Source organism: Electrona antarctica (genome assembly GCF_951216825.1).
Source record: "Electrona antarctica genome assembly, chromosome: 8".
NCBI lineage: Eukaryota > Metazoa > Chordata > Actinopteri > Myctophiformes > Myctophidae > Electrona > Electrona antarctica.
Window position 1 is genome coordinate 26,649,201 of NC_136789.1, and position 20,238 is coordinate 26,669,438.

Here is a 20,238-nt window from a genome sequence, read left to right on the forward strand (position 1 = left end):
TGCATATGGTCTGTATATATGGCCATAACAGTCCCATAAGGGCATCCTGCGCCATCCAGTTATCATTTTGTTTATAAAAAATACCTGCACTGAGTTTTTCTCTCACAAAAATAACGAAGTAAATATACTGTATAATCTAGTAAATATACTGTATAATCTAGTAAATATACTGTATAATCTACAGTAGGGACATTTTGTCCGATATCCAACAATTACTGTCCTACAGTAACTGAAAACTGTGTATTCAATTTTCATATTACCAACTTTGTAGAAGCCATCCTCAATGTTTTGTATGTCTATTTATTATTATAAATAGACATACAAAACATTGAGGATGGCTTCTACAAAGTTGGTAATATGAAAATTGTGGTTGCCCTAAAGGGCAACCAGACTATTGTAATCGTAACACTTTATTCTTTTTACTGGAGTAACCTTTATTTTGAAACGCTACTCCTCCCACAGTTTTGACTGTACGCACTTGAGCCATATCTCAAATTGACCGGAAAAATTGAAAGCATTATGGTGAAAAACTGAGAAAATGGCCGGCGGTCGGATAAAAATGCTTTTTATTGAACTATACGGAATGTACGATTGCTAATACCCACCCGAGCAAAATGCTAACATCTGTGGCCCCGGGGGTGAGCAGTGAGCACTTTATATTTAAAATCTGAACATTTATGTAGACGTTACGTTGTAATTGTAGCAAGGTGCCCAAAACAGGGTGAAGTAGCATCATGGCAGTCAACAACACAGCCACGCAACCTTGTCGTTTAAGTGCAGATTTCAGCTTGGTAATGCACCCTCCAACAGTTTTCTGGGTATGTGGAATCTGTCACTGGTTTATAGACACTTATCGCGTTATCCTGGTATTTCTATTATTTTTTATTTTTTATTTTTTGTGGCTTTCGCCTTTATTTTATATTTTTTATGGAGGGACAGACAGTAGGCTGACAGGAAATGGGGAGAGAGAATATACTGTATAATCTAGTAAATATACTGTATAATCTAGTAAATATACTGTATAATCTACAGTAGGGACATTTTGTCCGATATCCAACAATTACTGTCCTACAGTAACTGAAAACTGTGTATTCAATTTTCATATTACCAACTTTGTAGAAGCCATCCTCAATGTTTTGTATGTCTATTTATTATTATAAATAGACATACAAAACATTGAGGATGGCTTCTACAAAGTTGGTAATATGAAAATTGTGGTTGCCCTAAAGGGCAACCAGACTATTGTAATCGTAACACTTTATTAGTGTGGTTGCCCTAAAGGGCAACCAGACTATTGTAATTGTAACACTTTATTATTTTTTTTATTTTACTAGAGTAAGACAAAGTTTGTCCCACTACTAGTCCCACAGTTTTGACTGTACGCACTTGAGCCATATGTCAAATTGACTGTAAAAATCGGGAATCGTGTGCTTGCTCGTTTCTAAGAGAAATGTTGTATAGTTTAATTGATATTAATTTATTAGTGAATTAAATGTCCCCATTGACATGAATGGGAAAATGCGAAAAATCACGTTCAAGTATTTTTTCCTCGGAGACCGTAAGGGCTATAGTTACAAAACTTGGAGGGATAATTCGTAATACTTACTAAAATTAATTAACTTATAATTATATCGGTCGGCCTCATGGTGGCGCTATAACAGCCCACTTTACGTTTTGGCTTATAAGTCTTGAACCGTAGGTCGTAAATTCAAAATTCCTTTCTCCCTGTATTCCTTGGGCCATGACGCATCTCCCCATATAGGCCACGCCCATTTGCGTCATGATAGATTTTCCGCCATTTTGAATTTTCTCCAAAACACACTTTTTGCTCCTCCTCCTACAGATTTTGTCAAAATCTCACAAGAATTGGTACACATGATCTCTGGACCTTTCCGATGAAGACACCACAGGCGGAATTTTGATAGTGCGTATCGTTCGGCCGTAATCGGCTTCCGAAGTTAGTGGGATGGGCCTATTTTACAAAAAATGCCTAAAATCCCGAACGAAATGTCCGATCCATCCCAAATTTGAATCACATGTCGCGGGTGGTTAAATCAACCAAGTACCAAAAGCAATTCCATTTTCATCCATAGGGGGCGCCGCAAATGCGAGAAATGTAACCGTTTGTCGCAAAAACATGATTTTTGGGGGATAAATCCCCTCCGAATTACTTACGCATGATCGCAGGGGTGACGCAACATTGTAATTGGCTGGCAATATCAGTGGGAGGGGCATATGTGAGCCACTGCGGCAACCACACTTTGCAATTTTTTAAAATTGCGACCTTTCTAGTTCAGGATATATTGAAGATGCAAAATCAGCTGAGTTTGGTTTTTTTTGCAATTAGATTGAGGTCAAATTACATTATTACTGGACTAATTTTGACCTCACTGACTTTGGAAAAAAAAGTAAAAAGAGGGGGGCTTTATTCTGCGACATACTAGCGTCATGTCCAGAGGGTGTACTTGTACATCAAAGCTGCCTCACGCTACAGAAACAGGAGATAGGCTCCTGCCCCTATGGGCCTCATGGCTCGGCCGGGCCTCATGACATCATGGCTCGGCAAGGCTTACTTACTTACTTCATTTATTCTGCAATATAGATTTCCCTGCTAGGAAATGCCCTCATCACCCCCACCCCTCTGTCATTTCTGTTAATTTCTGTTAGTCACCAAAACTGTTAGCTTTGCTATATGACATACTGTACTTAATCATAATATACCCTGTAGATATTAGTGTTGTTACTTATTAGTGTGGTTGCCCTAAAGGGCAACCAGACTATTGTAATCGTAACACTTTATTCTTTTTCCTGGAGTAACCTTTATTTTGAAACGCTACTCCTCCCACAGTTTTGACTGTACGCACTTGAGCCATATCTCAAATTGACCGGAAAAATCGGGAATGGTGTGCTTGCTCATTGCTAAGAGAAATATTGTATAGTTTAATTGATATGAATTTATTAGTGAATTAAATTTCCCCATTGACATGAATGGGAAAATGCGAAAAATCACGTTCAAGTATTTTTTCCTCGGAGACCGTAAGGGCTATAGTTACAAAACTTGGAGGGATAATTCGTAATACTTACTAAAATTAATTAACTTATAATTATATCGGTCGGCCTCATGGTGGCGCTATAACAGCCCACTTTACATTTTGGCTTATAACTCTTGAACCGTAGGTTGTAAATTCAAAATTCCTTTCTCCCTGTATTCATTGGGCCATGACGCATCTCCCCATATAGGCCACGCCCATTTGCGTCAGGATAGATTTTCCGCCATTTTGATTTTTCTTCAAAACACACCTTTATTTTCTGTTTCTACAGATTTTGTCCGAATCTCACAGAAATCGGTACACATGATCTCTGAACCTATCGGACCGCGTTTCAATTTTTTTCAGATTTTTTGATTTTTTTTTTTGTCCGTATCGTTCGGCCTTAATCGTCGTCCGAAGTTAGCGGGATGGGCCTATTTTACAAAAAATGCCTAAAGTCACCAACGGAATGTCCAATCCATCCCAAATTTGAATCAGATGTCGCGGGTGGTTTAATCAACCAAAAGCCAAAAGCGATTCCATTTTCATCCATAGGGGGCGCCGCAAATGTGAAAAATGTAACCGTTTCTTGCAGAAAAATGTTTTTTGGGGGGATAAATCCCATCCGAATTACTTACGCATGATCGCAGGGGTGACGCGACATTGTAATTGGCTGGCAATATCAGTGGGAGGGGCATATGTAAGCCACTGCGGCAACCACACTTTGCAATTTTTTAAAATTGCGACCTTTCTAGTTAGTGTGGTTGCCCTAAAGGGCAACCAGACTATTGTAATTGTAACACTTTATTATTTTTTTTATTTTACTAGAGTAAGACAAAGTTTGTCCCACTACTAGTCCCACAGTTTTGACTGTACGCACTTGAGCCATATGTCAAATTGACTGTAAAAATCGGGAATCGTGTGCTTGCTCGTTTCTAAGAGAAATGTTGTATAGTTTAATTGATATTAATTTATTAGTGAATTAAATGTCCCCATTGACATGAATGGGAAAATGCGAAAAATCACGTTCAAGTATTTTTTCCTCGGAGACCGTAAGGGCTATAGTTACAAAACTTGGAGGGATAATTCGTAATACTTACTAAAATTAATTAACTTATAATTATATCGGTCGGCCTCATGGTGGCGCTATAACAGCCCACTATACGTGTTGGCTTATAAGTCTTGAACCGTAGGTCGTAAATTCAAAATTCCTTTCTCCCTGTATTCCTTGGGCCATGACGCATCTCCCCATATAGGCCACGCCCATTTGCGTCATGATAGATCTTCCGCCATTTTGAATTTTCTCCAAAACACACTTTTTGCTCCTCCTCCTACAGATTTTGTCAAAATCTCACAAAAATGTGTACACATGATCTCTGGACCTTTCCGATGAAGACACCACAGGCGGAATTTTGATAGTGCGTATCGTTCGGCCGTAATCGGCTTCCGAAGTTAGTGGGATGGGCCTATTTTAGAAAAAATGCCATAAATCCCGAACGAAATGTCCGATCCATCCCAAATTTGAATCACATGTCGCGGGTGGTTAAATCAACCAAGTACCAAAAGCAATTCCATTTTCATCCATAGGGGGCGCCGCAAATGCGAGAAATGTAACCGTTTGTCGCAAAAACATGATTTTTGGGGGATAAATCCCCTCCGAATTACTTACGCATGATCGCAGGGGTGACGACATTGTAATTGGCTGGCAATATCAGTGGGAGGGGCATATGTGAGCCACTGCGGCAACCACACTTTGCAATTTTTTAAAATTGCGACCTTTCTAGTTCTTTTTACTGGAGTAACCTTTATTTTGAAACGCTACTCCTCCCACAGTTTTGACTGTACGCACTTGAGCCATATCTCAAATTGACCGGAAAAATCGGGAATGGTGTGCTTGCTCGTTTCTAAGAGAAATATTGTATAGTTTAATTGATATTAATTTATTAGTGAATAAAATTTCCCCATTGACATGAATGGGAAAATTCGAAAAATCACGTTCAAGTATTTTTTCCTCGGAGACCGTAAGGGCTATAGTTACAAAACTTGGAGGGATAATTCGTAATACTTACTAAAATTAATTAACTTATAATTACATCGGTCGGCCTCATGGTGGCGCTATAACAGCCCACTTTACCTTTTGGCTTATAACTCTTGAACCGTAGGTCGTAAATTCAAAATTCCTTTCTCCCTGTATTCCATGGGCCATGACGCATCTCCCCATATAGGCCACGCCCATTTGCGTCAGGATAGATTTTCCGCCATTTTGAATTTTCTTCAAAACACACTTTTATTTTCTGATTCTACAGATTTTGTCTGAATCTCACAGAAATCGGTACACATGATCTCTGGACCTATCGGACCGCGTTTAAATTTTTTTCAGATTTTTTGAATTTTTTTTGTCCGTATCGTTCGGCCTTAATCGTCGTCCGAAGTTAGCGGGAGGGGCCTATTTTACAAAAAATGCCTAAAATCACGAACGGAATGTCCAATCCATCCCAAATTTGAATCAGATGTCGTGGGTGGTTTAATCAACCAAAAGCCAAAAGCGATTATATTTTCATCCATAGGGGGCGCCGCAAAAGCGAAAAATGTAACCGTTTCTTGCAGAAAAAATATTTTTGGGGGGATAAATCCCCTCCGAATTACTTACGCATGACCGCAGGGGTGAGCCATTGTAATTGGCTGGCAATATCAGTGGGAGGGGCATATGTAAGCCACTGCGGCAACCACACTTTGCAATTTTTTAAAATTGCGACATTTCTAGTTGTCACTGTTGTTGTAGTTATTATTTGGCATTATTGGGTATTGGTTTGATGGGTTATTATGTATTTGAATCACTGTTTGGACACCAAGGGCACGCCTCCCCAGGCCTAATTGATTGATGGAGAGCATATGTAGGCCTGGGTGATTGGGGAGCGGCATGCACCTGGTGGACAAACCAGTTTTTACCAGAAAGACAGCACAGCACAAGAGATCATGCCATAAGGAAGAGAGAATGTGCCTGTTTGTAATGTATCACTGCACTTCGAAAGGAAAGTAAATGCAACCAAAAATGACATTGAACCTGTGGACAATCTTTATTTGATCTGCGTACATCCAAAGTCTCTGGGGTGCATCAGTGGGTTTTGTTGGCAATGTGGAAATGTTTGGAACCAACAAAAGAGCCACCACAAACTTGTTGACCCTTTTTAAAGCTTCCCCAGAAAACATTAATTGAATCTTTCAGCATCAAATTCAAGCATAAATATTATTCTATACTGATGTTGCATTTTTAAGGCTGATATTGCCGATACAGTACCAATATGATGACCAATGAATTGTTCCTCCCTAGTACAAGCCGTGCAGTCAGTGTGGGATTCAACTTCAGTGTGTCCACTTTCTGTTTTCACTCTTGCAGAAATACCTAGAGGAGTATCTAAATGGCCTGTTGGAGAACGCATTCTGTAGGAACGACCGCAGCATGGTGAGGGTCATAATAATGCATACATACCCTGTCCTCTAACGACCGCAGCATGGTGAGGGTCATATTAATGCATACATACCCTGTCCTCTTCACCCACACCGCAGCATGGTGAGGGTCATATTAATGCCTACATACCCTGTCCTCTTCACCGCAGCATGGTGAGGGTCATATTAATGCATACATACCCTGTCCTCTTCACCCACCCAGCATGGTGAGGGTCATATTAATGCATACATACCCTGTCCTCTAACGACCGCAGCATGGTGAGGGTCATATTAATGCATACATACCCTGTCCTCTAACGACCGCAGCATGGTGAGGGTCATATTAATGCATACATACCCTGTCCTCTAACGACCGCAGCATGGTGAGGGTCATATTAATGCATACATACCCTGTCCTCTAACGACCGCAGCATGGTGAGGGTCATATTAATGCATACATACCCTGTCCTCTACCCTGTCCGCAGCATGGTGAGGGTCATATTAATACATACATACCCTGTCCTCTTAACGACCGCAGCATGGTGAGGGTCATATTAATGCACACATACCCTGTCCTCTAACGACCGCAGCATGGTGAGGGTCATATTAATGCACACATACCCTGTCCTCTAACGACCGCAGCATGGTGAGGGTCATATTAATGCATACATACCCTGTCCTCTAACGACCGCAGCATGGTGAGGGTCATATTAATGCATACATACCCTGTCCTCTAACGACCCCAGCATGGTGAGGGTCATATTAATGCATACATACCCTGTCCTCTAACGACCGCAGCATGGTGAGGGTCATATTAATGCACACATACCCTGTCCTCTTCACCCACCCACGCATGGTGAGGGTCATATTAATGCATACATACCCTGTCCTCTAACGACCGCAGCATGGTGAGGGTCATATTAATGCATACATACCCTGTCCTCTAACGGCCGCAGCATGGTGAGGGTCATATTAATGCATACATACCCTGTCCTCTAACGACCGCAGCATGGTGAGGGTCATATTAATGCATACATACCCTGTCCTCTAACGACCGCAGCATGGTGAGGGTCATATTAATGCATACATACCCTGTCCTCTTCACCCACCCGCAGCATGGTGAGGGTCATATTAATGCATACATACCCTGTCCTCTTCACCGCAGCATGGTGAGGGTCATATTAATGCATACATACCCTGTCCTCTTCACCCACCAGCATGGTGAGGGTCATATTAATGCATACATACCCTGTCCTCTAACGACCGCAGCATGGTGAGGGTCATATTAATGCATACATACCCTGTCCTCTTCACCCACCAACGCATGCACGCACGCACGCACTGGGGACGTGTAAAATTGTCAAATGAAAATCGATTACTATAATTCAATATTAACGATTAATCAATATGGTTCAATGCACCATATAGCATTGAAGTCACCTGCAGTAGGCCTAAGCCTAAGCTAACAAAATAAATGGTACCCTTAGTCTAAAATGTAGTTACTGTGGGCAGGGTTTGGATGACAATATAACCTTTTTTTATTAAACAATCGAATTTGATCCTATTAACCATTAGTCGATTAATTGGACCCATCCCTAGCACGCACACACATACTCACGAGCGCATGCAGCACACACACACACACACACACACACACACACACACACACACACACACACACACACACACACACACACACATGCAGATAAATTGATTTTACAATCAGCAAGCTGATATGACCTTTTGTCTTTGTTTCAGCTGGAATTCCTTGATATCAGCGCACTCTCATTCATCACTGAGCTTGGGTCCAAAGGCTTGTAAGCACGATAAAACAAATATTTGTGTGTGCGTGCTACAAGCTCATAGCGCGCCACCGAGTGGCGCGCTACGAGCGGCGCGCTACGAGCGGCGCGCTACGAGCTTGTAGGTCTGCTATTTTTGAAAAATCGTGAAAATATTTATTTCAGAAAACTGGAGGATTTAGAAGGATTTTTTAAAATTTTGAGGTCAGGCCTAAATGGGTCAAATGATAAGGGACAATATCGGTGGCACCCAACTGTAAATACATTGAGAATCAAGCAATGTTATACTATGTGTTATACCGCTATGTATACATCACTTTGTCTCAGGGAAGGGCCCATCTCCAAGAGGTCAGGGGGTCACCGTATCCAAGGTCTGAACTGCATCGGCCACCATCAGTTCTGTTTCCGTTGGTCACGCCGCTGGCTGGTGGTCAAAGACTCCTTCCTGCTGTACATGAACCGTGACAACGCCGGCGTGGCCTTCGTCCTGCTCTTTGACCCAGAGTTCAAGGTCAAAGTGGGACGGGCTTTCACAGACACCAAGTATGGAGTCTGCTTTGAAAACTTTGCTCGGTAAGTCGGTTGTTGTAATAATAATCTTCATTGTCCCGAGGGATATTCGTCTTCACAGTCTGTTCAAACACCCACATCAAAAACAACACAGAGCACATAACACCAAGACAATACAAAAACATGAGGTCCCCACAGTATACAGAACCATCCTATCGGCGGAGCAGTTTGTTTAATGCCACGATGGCTGAGGGACCAAAACTCCTACTAAAACGGACCTTTTTCCATGGCAAGGTTCTGTATCTTTGTCCAGATGGCATACGGTTAAAGAAGCGATACAGGGGATGATCAGTAGGAGATGATGTTATTTATACATACACCAAGAAGGGCTTTAGCTGGAATACAACCAGTTTAGTACTGATAACTCCAAGTGCATGTTTAGTTGTAGTTGTGTTCAACAATCTGTGAGTAGGAGGCTAAACTTAAATCGAACAATCATAGGGCAATCTGGCATAAAACGGAACATATGGAGACTCGGGGAATCTGCCGCAGGGTGTCAAAATGACAGTTTCATATATGTTTTAGCTGACTGATTATCTATCTGGTTATTAATTGCTATCCTGTTTTATGGATAGAGAGACTTGGGTCATCAGTCATTGGACAACCTAATAGAAAATGTTTTACTTCTCGCAAGGGTATTTATTGTATTTTTATGTGTAAGGGCATATGAAAAATATATTTATCACTTTTATTGCCATACATTTGCAAGCACTATGAATTTGACTTGGTGTACTGTATGAACAGCTCTTCACAGAAGTGAATCCAATCATTATAAATAACCATGTCACACATGGATAGGGCCTTCTAAGTTCAGTTACAAGATGAAAGTCAAACATGTACTCTGTAATCAGGGTGGAGTGATAGTCCAGAAGTGTCCTGTCCAGGAGACATGAGAGGAAGGGTGCAACACATTTTAAGTGCTGCTATGGAACAGTAGGCAGTGCAATTGAAGTCATTGATGGATAGTCCAAAGATGGTTAACAAATTGGTTTAACAATTTAAAGTTTAAGGCAGCCATGGAGATGATAATCTAGCCAAGGTGTCCAGAGGTGTCCCGGAGACATGAGAGTTAATTGTGCAAAACACAGTGGTCGGGGGACCTAGGGCTCCATTTTCGTCACCGCTAAACCCCTTATCCCTAAACTTATTTGCCTTTTTTACCATTTCGAAAAACATTTTTGAATAGTTCAGCTAGCCTCTACATTGACACGTTGTGAGCTTGTAGACTGGCCATTTTAACCATTCAAAAATGTTTTGCAAAATAGGCAAAAAAGGCAAAGAAGTTTAGGGATACGAATTTTCGGTGACGAAAATGGAGCCCCTAGGCTGCTAAGCCAGCCCGACGGCGTGTTAAAAAGTGTGCAAAGCATAGTACAGTAAGTACTATGTGCAGAGTGCAGACTTAACAAAGAATAGTGTACATACATACAACATTAGGATTACAGTAGCTTTCATGAATGGTTGGAATGCTACTTGGAACAGAAACAAATCACACAGGGCGAGGCCAAGTGAACACAAAGCAGTCTGTGGCATCATGGGGAATCTTCCTTGTCAGTCTGCAGTGTCTAGACTAGAAAACAGGGAAACTCTTGGACTTACTTCAAGCACACGTGCCAAGGATATGGTTAATACCTTTATTGTTTAATAAAGGTAAATGTCGTAAATTAAAGTAATATGAAGCCATACAGTACACGAATAATGCAGACCAGTTTAGGTATTCCTCAGGGTGTGGCTATACATTGATTTTGTGAGCACCTTGCAATCACCTGGACTGGAATTTACTTTATCTCAAACCATGATCACCCGGTATTTTTTGTTCTCGGAGTCTGCAGTGTGTTGTAATCAGGGTGCAGGATCTGTCAACTGTTTTCCCACGGCTCGCAGCAACCTCTTTAAATGTAATGATTAATGGATTGTTAAACTGATAATTATGCTGAGTATTTCTAATGCTGTGCTGTGAGTAGGATGGGCACTTATAAGCTTCAGCCCAGGCCTTTTGATCACCTTCACGGGTCTTCATTCTTTTTTTCCTTCTCTGCTGATGTAAACCGTGCACTTGAATCTGTTCTGTGAAGATGTTCAAATAAACTAAACTAAACTTAAAAAAAAAAATAGGTATTAATAGGTATTAATTCAACAAGGTATCCCGTAACAAACAAAATATGTTTTCCAGAATTAATGTTATTCTGCAATTGTTTTACATGTACATTGTTGGGTGTATTTTGTTTGTTTTGTTTAGAAGTCTGATCATCAAGTGCAACAGCTACAGACAGGCTCAATGGTGGAGTCATGAAATCAACAGGTTGGCAGATTCCTGTGATTTCTTCAAAGTGCAACGTTTCCAGGGGTTCGCACCGCCACGGGAGGAAACCCTCACTAAATGGTTAGACCCATGTACTGTAGTCTGTGTGGTATTTGCTTTGCCTGTCATTCTCCAGCGTTCCTTACAATCTGTCTTTTTTTTTTTATATTGTGTGAGAACAGGTATGTGAACGGAAGTGGATACTTTGAGGACCTGGCCAACGCCCTTGAACAAGCCAAGGAGGAGATCTTCATCACAGACTGGTGGTAATTGTCAGAGTGATCAGTGGTGACCTAAGAAAGATACTTTGGTACACATTGCATGGTAAACATACATGTAGCATGTTGATCAGAATGTAGAGGGATGGTGTAAACGTGTAAGATGATTGTCGAGTATTGTCTCCTTGTTTCTTTCCCTATAGGCTCAGCCCTGAAGTCTTCCTGAAGAGACCAGCTACTGACACAAATTGGCGCCTGGATGAGATCCTCAAACGCAAAGCAGTACAGATCTCTCTCTGAACCCTTTTATTCTTATTTTTAATTTGACAGCTTGTTCACCTTTTTCACCTTTTCTTTTCTTCCTGTCCACTCTGCAGGAACAAGGCGTGAAGGTGTGCATACTGCTTTACAAAGAGGTGGAGCTAGCACTGGGCATCAACAGTGGCCACAGCAAGAGGACATTGATGAATATGCACCCCAACATCAAGGTTCGTTTTACAGTCTTACTGCAATATTATGTGTACAAGAAAGTCTACTTGGGCTTGAATACAGAGAGTACAGAGCTGTTAGAGGCCTTCCCACAGTCTCAGACCAGCTCATTTCTCATTGACATACCTGTACATAATATTCAGGGAGTGAGAAACGCCACCCTGTCTTAAACTTTAAACCCCTGAGTATGAATATGAACATGAATATGAACATGTGAATGTGGTTACAATTTACTATTTTTACAATTTAGGCATTTAGCAGACGCTCTTAATCCAGAGTGATTTACATTAAGCAAGAACAAAAAGCATGGCAATAGAGTGTCGCAGTCCCGCCTCCTACCCTGGACCAGGAAATGAAACCCAATGCATTATTCTCATAGACATTTCTTTAAGTATTTATTTAAAGACGGTTACGCCGCGGACAAAGCCAACTCGAGTCGTGACAACTCATGACAACACAAACAATATTTTGGACCAAACAAATAATTACAAAGAAGAAAAACAACAAAAAAAGTGTTTTTCTTCTTTCTAATTATTTGTTTGGTCCAAAATATTGTTTGTGTTGTCATGAGTTGTCACGACTCGAGTTGGCTTTGTCCGCGGCGTAACCGTCTTTAAATAAATACTTTAAGAAATGTCTATGAGAATAATGCATTGGGTTTCATTTCCTGGTCCAGGGTAGGAGGCGGGACTGCGACGCTCTATACATCACATACATAAAAAGTAGTTATCATGAAACATGCAAGAATGTAACAGTGGAATATTAATGAAACTATGCATATATACTTTGCTGTGTCTACATAAAATGCTATAAGGCTGCATAAAGTTCTATCTAAGTCTACATAAAGTGCTATCTAGATTACATAAATTGAGCCTTTGCATATGCCTGTAAGGTCATCGGGGCTAGGGCAAGTGCTACGGGCCATGATGGAGTCTGAAGAGGTGGGTTTTCAGACTACGGTGGAAGATTGGGAGTGAGGCTGCAGTTCTTTTTTTTTTTTTTTTTAAGATATTTTTTTTGCGGCTTACGCCTTTTATTGGTTTTTGAAGGGACAGACAGTAGGCTGACAGGAAACGGGAGAGAGATGGGGGAAGACATGCAGTAAAGGCCGCGTCGGGCTCGGGAGTCGAACCCGCGGCACACTGCGACTGGATTACCAGTCGGGTGCCCAGACGGTTACGCCACCGCCTGGGCCAGGCTGCAGTTCTGATTGTGATGGGAAGTGCATTCCATAGTTTTGGAGCCAGAAGAGAGAAGAGTTTGGGACGTGTGGGGCGTTGCGGTCTTATATCTCCTCTCTTATGTCCATTAGGTAATGCGCCATCCTGACCACGTATCATCCTTATGTCCATTAGGTAATGCGCCATCCTGACCACGTATCATCTTATGTCCATTAGGTAATGCGCCATCCTGACCACGTATCATCTTATGTCCATTAGGTAATGCGCCATCCTGACCACGTATCATCTTATGTCCATTAGGTAATGCGCCATCCTGACCACGTATCATTCTTATGTCCATTAGGTAATGCGCCATCCTGACCACGTATCATCTTATCTTATGTCCATTAGGTAATGCGCCATCCTGACCACGTATCATCTTATGTCCATTAGGTAATGCGCCATCCTGACCACGTATCATCTTATGTCCATTAGGTAATGCGCCATCCTGACCACGTATCATCTTATCTTATGTCCATTAGGTAATGCGCCATCCTGACCACGTATCATCTTATGTCCATTAGGTAATGCGCCATCCTGACCACGTATCATCTTATGTCCATTAGGTAATGCGCCATCCTGACCACGTATCATCTTATGTCCATTAGGTAATGCGCCATCCTGACCACGTATCATCTTATGTCCATTAGGTAATGCGCCATCCTGACCACGTATCATCTTATGTCCATTAGGTAATGCGCCATCCTGACCACGTATCATCTTATGTCCATTAGGTAATGCGCCATCCTGACCACGTATCATCTTATGTCCATTAGGTAATGCGCCATCCTGACCACGTATCATCTTATGTCCATTAGGTAATGCGCCATCCTGACCACGTATCATCTTATCTTATGTCCATTAGGTAATGCGCCATCCTGACCACGTATCATCCGTGGTGTTCCTGTGGGCTCACCACGAGAAAATGGTGGCCATTGACCAATCGGTGGCCTTCGTTGGAGGCATTGACCTGGCGTTTGGGAGGTGGGACGACAGTCTGTACCGATTAACTGACCTTGGTGTTACGGAGGCAGAGCCAAAAGATGACACCGACGTAAGAGCTATTTGCACATTTGTGTGTTACACTATGTTCTATTTGAGCCATATATCACCGTACTACAGTAGGGATACTCAATTTTACATGAGTATGCTCATAGTTATTTATTAACCGCTGTGTTCACTATATCCCTTTTACTTAAGATGCTAAAAGATAAGCAGGATAACGGGTTGACGGAGGTTCCAAAGGCATCGGAGCCAGAGCAGCCAGTGGATGAGAACCCTGAGGATCTGACTGGCAACAGTAAACTGTGGCTGGGAAAGGATTACAGCAACTTCATTACAAAAGACTGGACCCAACTGGACCGACCATTTGAAGGTATTGTTTCTGTACCCTTTTTACATCCCAATGCACAGGCCTTCCGCCTCTCATACTGTACACACAAATAAAATATGTGTGTGTGCACACACACACACACACACACACACACACACATGCAGGCACACACACACACACACACACACACACACACACACACACACACACACACACACACACACACACACACACACACACACACTCTTGCCAAAGTGTGAGACTGTCATCTCTTTTTTTTGCTCAGATAACATAGACCGCACCCTGGTGCCTCGCATGCCCTGGCGAGACCTGTCGGCCGCTATGCATGGCAAAGCTGCCAGGGACGTAGCCCGCCATTTTATCCAGCGTTGGAACTTCACCAAGGTCAGGATTTCTTACAAACAAAAAGTATATACCGGTAGTTGTTTCTGCATGGACGGACATGCTACATGGAAATATGTTGCTTTATCAAATTGGTTTTGTCTCTAGATCTTTAAGAACAAGTACAAGGACGACTTCTACCCCTACCTTCTTCCCAAGTCTCAAACCACAGCTGACGTGATACCGATTACTGTGCCGGGATCAAGGAAAGCCAAAGTGCAGGTATTTAATGCATTCTCACGTACACACGTGAACACTACACACACACACACACACACACACACACACACATGGCTTCACCACCGAATGTGGTGGACCAATGGGCTCCACCGTCGAATGTGGTGGACCAATGGGCTTCACCATCAAATGTGGTGGACCAATGGGCTCCACCATCGAATGTGGTGGACCAATGGGCTCCACCATCAGCGTGTGGACATTCTAAAGCACATTGAATAAAGGCACTATATAAATGCACTATTTACCATTTAATATGGTATGTCTGGTCTTGGGTTGGATTTAGCTGGAAAAGTATGTAAATTCACCTCATTATGATGTCACACCGGGGATAATTTGCATAAGTCTGGTCATGCCAGGGTTATGTATATTAAGCCTTTGCACACCTATTAATTCTCTGAAAAATGTAGCATAAACTGTCATTAGGAAATACAAAATGGATAAATAAGTGCATGAGTCCAATGAGCCGGTCTATACAAATGTGTGTCATTTTTACCACTTAAACGCTCTGTTCTTAGTAAAATGGGCCTGAGTTACAACTGTATTCGGACCGTTTTTTTCCATCTACACCAAATCTCTTCACCAAAGATAGCCGGTGTACAAGCTTGGCTATTTTTGTCTCCACCAGGCCGAAGGCATGGGGAGAGAGTATGTTTTGCACTCCGTCCGTGTGTGTGTGTGTGTGTCCTTCCGTCCGTCCGTCCTTCCGTCCGTCCGTCCGTTATCAGCTAATCTCCGGCACCGTTGGCCCGATCAATGCCAAACTTTGCACACACACTCCCTGGATGCCAACGATGAACCTCTGCCCCACATTTTCCAGAACGGCCTGTTATAGCGCCACCATGAGGCAGCTTTTCACATTGTTTACCTAAAACTGCACCGATCTGTGTGATACGTTGCATGCACACTCCCTAGAGGCCAAGGACAAACCTTTGACCTGCATTTTCCGCATCTGCCTTTTATAGCGCCACCAGGAGGCAGACAAATCGTTACACAGTATCTCTATGGTCATGTGCTCAAGTCGGATCTGCCATCCTAATTGGCTATAATTGGCTTTCACAGTTTGCAAGATTGCCCCGTTTTGAACAAAAGCCTCAAATCATGAACGCAGCATGCAATTTACGTGAAATCTTTCACACATTTTCTTACTAGGCTGAGGAATATATCCCACCCTTTTCACATTGGCCTGTTATAGCGCCACCAACAGGTTGATTTTTGCAAAACACATTTTTGGAACAAAATGCTTCAAAAACACGTTTATATTAATCCTAAACATTTTGCCAAACATCTCACACAGTCCTATCCTCCTGGTGGAGACCTGTGCCCAGAAGGGCACTTTTTCTAGTTGGAGAATCTTCCCCTCAGAATAGGCATGCTGGGGTTCAAGAGGTTCATGCAAATGTTTTTATTATATTGGAACAGTCAAATCAAATCAGTTGACAGTCAGCTGATCAGTCCAATATTCTTCCTGTCTGAAGTAGCTTCTTTCTATTCTGGTGGAGTGAGGTAATTGACCCGGTTCTCCCATGTGTGGAGCCAAACATATACCAAAGGAATCCCTTTAATCCCTTTACTTAAAGGACCACTTCACCACTTTTCAACATCTCTTCATATAATTGGTCCTCACTAATGTTCATGATAAAACACCACCATTTTTTCCCTACTCAGTCTGTCTCATAGGAGGGCTTTGGGCAGTTCGGACACCCGTCCACCAGTGACATCATCATTAGGCAGATTTTTTTTTAAACAAGATTTCTTTTAAAATATATTTAGATTTTTATTATCGTGAGAACGATGGCTTCAACTTTTGCATTGCAACTTTTCAGGAAAAGAAAGCCTGCCGTTTCTATTAGCTTGGATTCACCATCGATGATGTCACTGGTGGACGGGTGTCCGAACTGCCCAAAGCCCTCCTATGAGACACAGACTGAGTAGGAAAAGATGGTGGTGTTTTATCATGAACATTAGTGAGGACCAATTATATGAAGAGATGTTGAAAAGTGGTGAAGTGGTCCTTTAACACCTTATGGGTGGGTACTCGGGGCACTGCGTGAGGCACCGGTGGAGGTCCCCCGGAGACGGCCGGTGGTCCGTGGCCGGGCGGGGGCGCTCCTGGCCGGGCAGGGGACCCACGGTGATGCTGGCTACCATAGGGGGCGGTAGGTGAGCAGTCCCAGAGAAATGTACTACATGGGCAGATCTCTTGAGCTCTTGTTGTCTGTCGTTTGAACTGGAAGTAAAAGTTGGCCCTTTCGTGCTGTGCCACTGGCTGTGTTCAAGGACTGTCTAAGAAGGACGAGACGCGAAGACCGTAAGGGCGACGCCATGTTGCTCACATGGTGCTCCATGGAAGGAAAGAAACATGTGCAGTTGAGACCAGGAAGTTGGACATGACAAATCATAGATATGGCGCAAATGGCCCAGCAGATGGCGTGATGCCAATGAAAGGAGAGATGCTTGTACATATGTCACGTCCGACCAACATTACTGTCTGTGTGATGATCCATGCTGGGACTTACTTATCCATTTGCTGTTAAAACGTTAATATAAAAGGTAAAATGCAATGACGTGACATGATATGTACAAGCATATCTCCTGTCAGTGGCATCACGCCATCTGCTGGGCCATTTGTGCCGGCCATTTGCTGGGCCATTTGTGCCATATCTTTGTCATGTCCAACTTCCTGGTCTCAACTGCGCATGTTTCTTTCCTTCCATGGAGCACCATGTGAGCAACATGGCGTCGCCATTACGGTCTTCGCGTCTCGTCCTTCTTAGACAGTCCTTGGCTGTGTTGTGTGGCTCTGGAGAAAACAGAGCAAATTCAATTGCCTTGCCAAAGTTCTTGCACCTCCAAGTTTTTCTAACTAGCCAAGAATGTTCCTTCAGAACACATGGTACACTGTACCGTACACATGGACAGAACCAGAACAGAACACATGGTACACATGGACAGAACCAGAACAGAACACATGGTACACATGGACAGAACCAGAACAGAACACATGGTACACATGCTTTGTTATATCATTTTATTTCCCCAGCCAACATTCAAGCCAGTTTATGGTTTCAGCATGTTATTCAGTGGATGTGCTCTAGTGTTCAGCACTCAAAGTAGAGCTCCATCGAGTATAAAACTATTTTGGTCTCAGAGACCTTGTTTGATTTTGGCAAGTACAGTACGCTGCCAGCTTTGCTGTCCATGTTTTGTACATTTTAATAGGTAAGCACTCAGGATTGTACTCTGTAGTCACTCTACATCGTACAGTAGCAGATAGCTGAGAACAAACAATTTTGTTTGACTTGTCGGTATGTCATAACATAATTTTCCATGGACAGGTCATTTTCTAAAACTTTTAATGATATTGTATCAGATGACAGTTCCTTGGAGTAAACACCAGTGATTGTGTTGCTCGAGTCATACTGAATAACATAAAGGCTGGGTTTCCCAAACAACACTTCTTACACCATGGCGTAAGAAGTGTTGTTTGGGAAACCCAGCCAAAGGCAGTTAAGCTAAATGCCTTTTGTTGCAGGCAGTCAAATATGAAATATAGCACCCTTTAGCTCCCATGAGCAGTTGTTCCCATGCCCTTTGACGTCATCATGCAACAAACTCTGTTCAATGTATGAACAACAATACCATCTTCACAGTCTACAATGAGGACTTTATTAGACATTGGCTTACTCTCACTCACTCTGTCTGATCGAGATGTTTTTAAAGAATGTACTGCTCAGCAAGTTTGATGTGGTGTTTTTCTTTTGGGGTCACGACAGCTATTGTTGTGTTTGTTTGTGTTCTTCTATTGTGGGTGTTGGCCTGTAACCCTAAACCTACATTAGCTCTCTTTTGTGAGGTGGCTTAAGTGCTACCCTATTGTGCTGTGCTGCTTCCTTGTCGAGGTGTCCCGGGCCAGCTCTATGGACAATTTGAGAGAGCACATGGTTCCATGTGAATGTTCTTCAGGAGTTTAGATACATACATAGCCAATGCAGGAGTATCAACAAGTCAAGTAGCCTACAAGTTAACAGTACTTAGTAATAGAAGTGAATAGGGATGTGACAATGCATCGTGAGACAGTTAAAACAAAAATCACACCCGTGTGAAGTGAGGGCGCTCTTGTCATCATACATCATCTCATTCCGGCCAATCACAATTTGCGTCCTCACCTTCGTCTTCAATGTTTGTGTTTACACAATGTTTGTGTTTACACAATGTTTGTGTTTGCACAAACACTCAAAACTAGTCATCGGTGGTGGTAGTAAAACAATGTTTGTCCTCAAAGCGGAACATAGGAGGGGCTTGCACTTTGCACCCCTCAAAAAGTGTTTTAGCGCTGTCACCTCACAGCTAGAAGGTCCAGGGTTCGATTCCCGCCGGGGACGCTGTGGGCATGTTCTCTCCTCTGCGTCATCAGTGCCCATACCCTAGGTTGGCAAAAAGGGCCTTTCTGTGTGGAGTTTGCATTTCTCCCTGTGTTCTCTACCCCTAGGGGGGTGCAGTACTTAGTTCAGTACTTAGTTCAGACTAGTCATTGGTCCAACAAACGACAACCTACCTCAAACCCTTACCTAAGCGCAAGCACGGGAGCAGCGCATGTTCGAGCGGTTCCCGCATGTCGGACTAATGCTCCGTCAGAATTACGTGCAGATCCCCCCCTAGGGTAGGTACCCTCACAAAAAACATGCAGTAATCCTGGTCTCTATACTGCCTCCCCCTGGTCAGCCTGATGGAGGGGAAAGGAACTGGTTGGAATAACATGTTCCTAACTCCCCTCTGTCAGGTGATAAGAAGCGGCCTGCTCACTCCTCATGCATTGAAGGAAGCATGAGCTCAGTTTGGGGCTCTCCCCAGGTTGGCAGAGAGAGAGTAGCGCCCAGGATTACACTTTAGGCAATTGGCAAAAATGGGTTACAAAAATTGTGGTATTATATTAAATAAATAAATCAAATGTGTGATGATTTAAATCATTGAATCAAAATATTGTATCACGATGCTCTTAAGAACTTTATCAAGTTTTTTGTTTGCTTGTTCTCTGCATGAACTCTCTTATATACAGTAAGTATGTCCTACTACGTCAGAGTATAAAGTAGTCTTTGTCATTGTCAGTAAAAGCTGAACCTCTGCAGTGAACTGTGTGTACAGTTTATATGACAAAATGCTCCTACTGTTGCATGTTTCTAATCTGGTGG

General features: G+C 42.6%; 1 protein-coding gene across 5 annotated transcripts in view; it reads left to right on the forward strand.

Moving 5' to 3' along the window:
* The window catches only part of pld2 (phospholipase D2), a 34,794-nt gene that overhangs the window by 7,671 nt on the left and 6,885 nt on the right, over positions 1–20,238 (forward strand). For all 5 annotated transcript variants that reach the window (XM_079508259.1, XM_079508258.1, XM_079508260.1 and 2 more), the window contains 11 exons: positions 6,427–6,492; positions 8,235–8,293; positions 8,606–8,851; positions 11,088–11,231; positions 11,333–11,416; positions 11,572–11,650; positions 11,746–11,856; positions 13,943–14,131; positions 14,278–14,452; positions 14,697–14,815; positions 14,921–15,034. In XM_079508259.1, the coding sequence (XP_079364385.1) occupies positions 6,427–6,492; positions 8,235–8,293; positions 8,606–8,851; positions 11,088–11,231; positions 11,333–11,416; positions 11,572–11,650; positions 11,746–11,856; positions 13,943–14,131; positions 14,278–14,452; positions 14,697–14,815; positions 14,921–15,034 (1,386 nt within the window). The remainder of the gene's footprint in view (positions 1–6,426; positions 6,493–8,234; positions 8,294–8,605; positions 8,852–11,087; positions 11,232–11,332; positions 11,417–11,571; positions 11,651–11,745; positions 11,857–13,942; positions 14,132–14,277; positions 14,453–14,696; positions 14,816–14,920; positions 15,035–20,238) is intronic.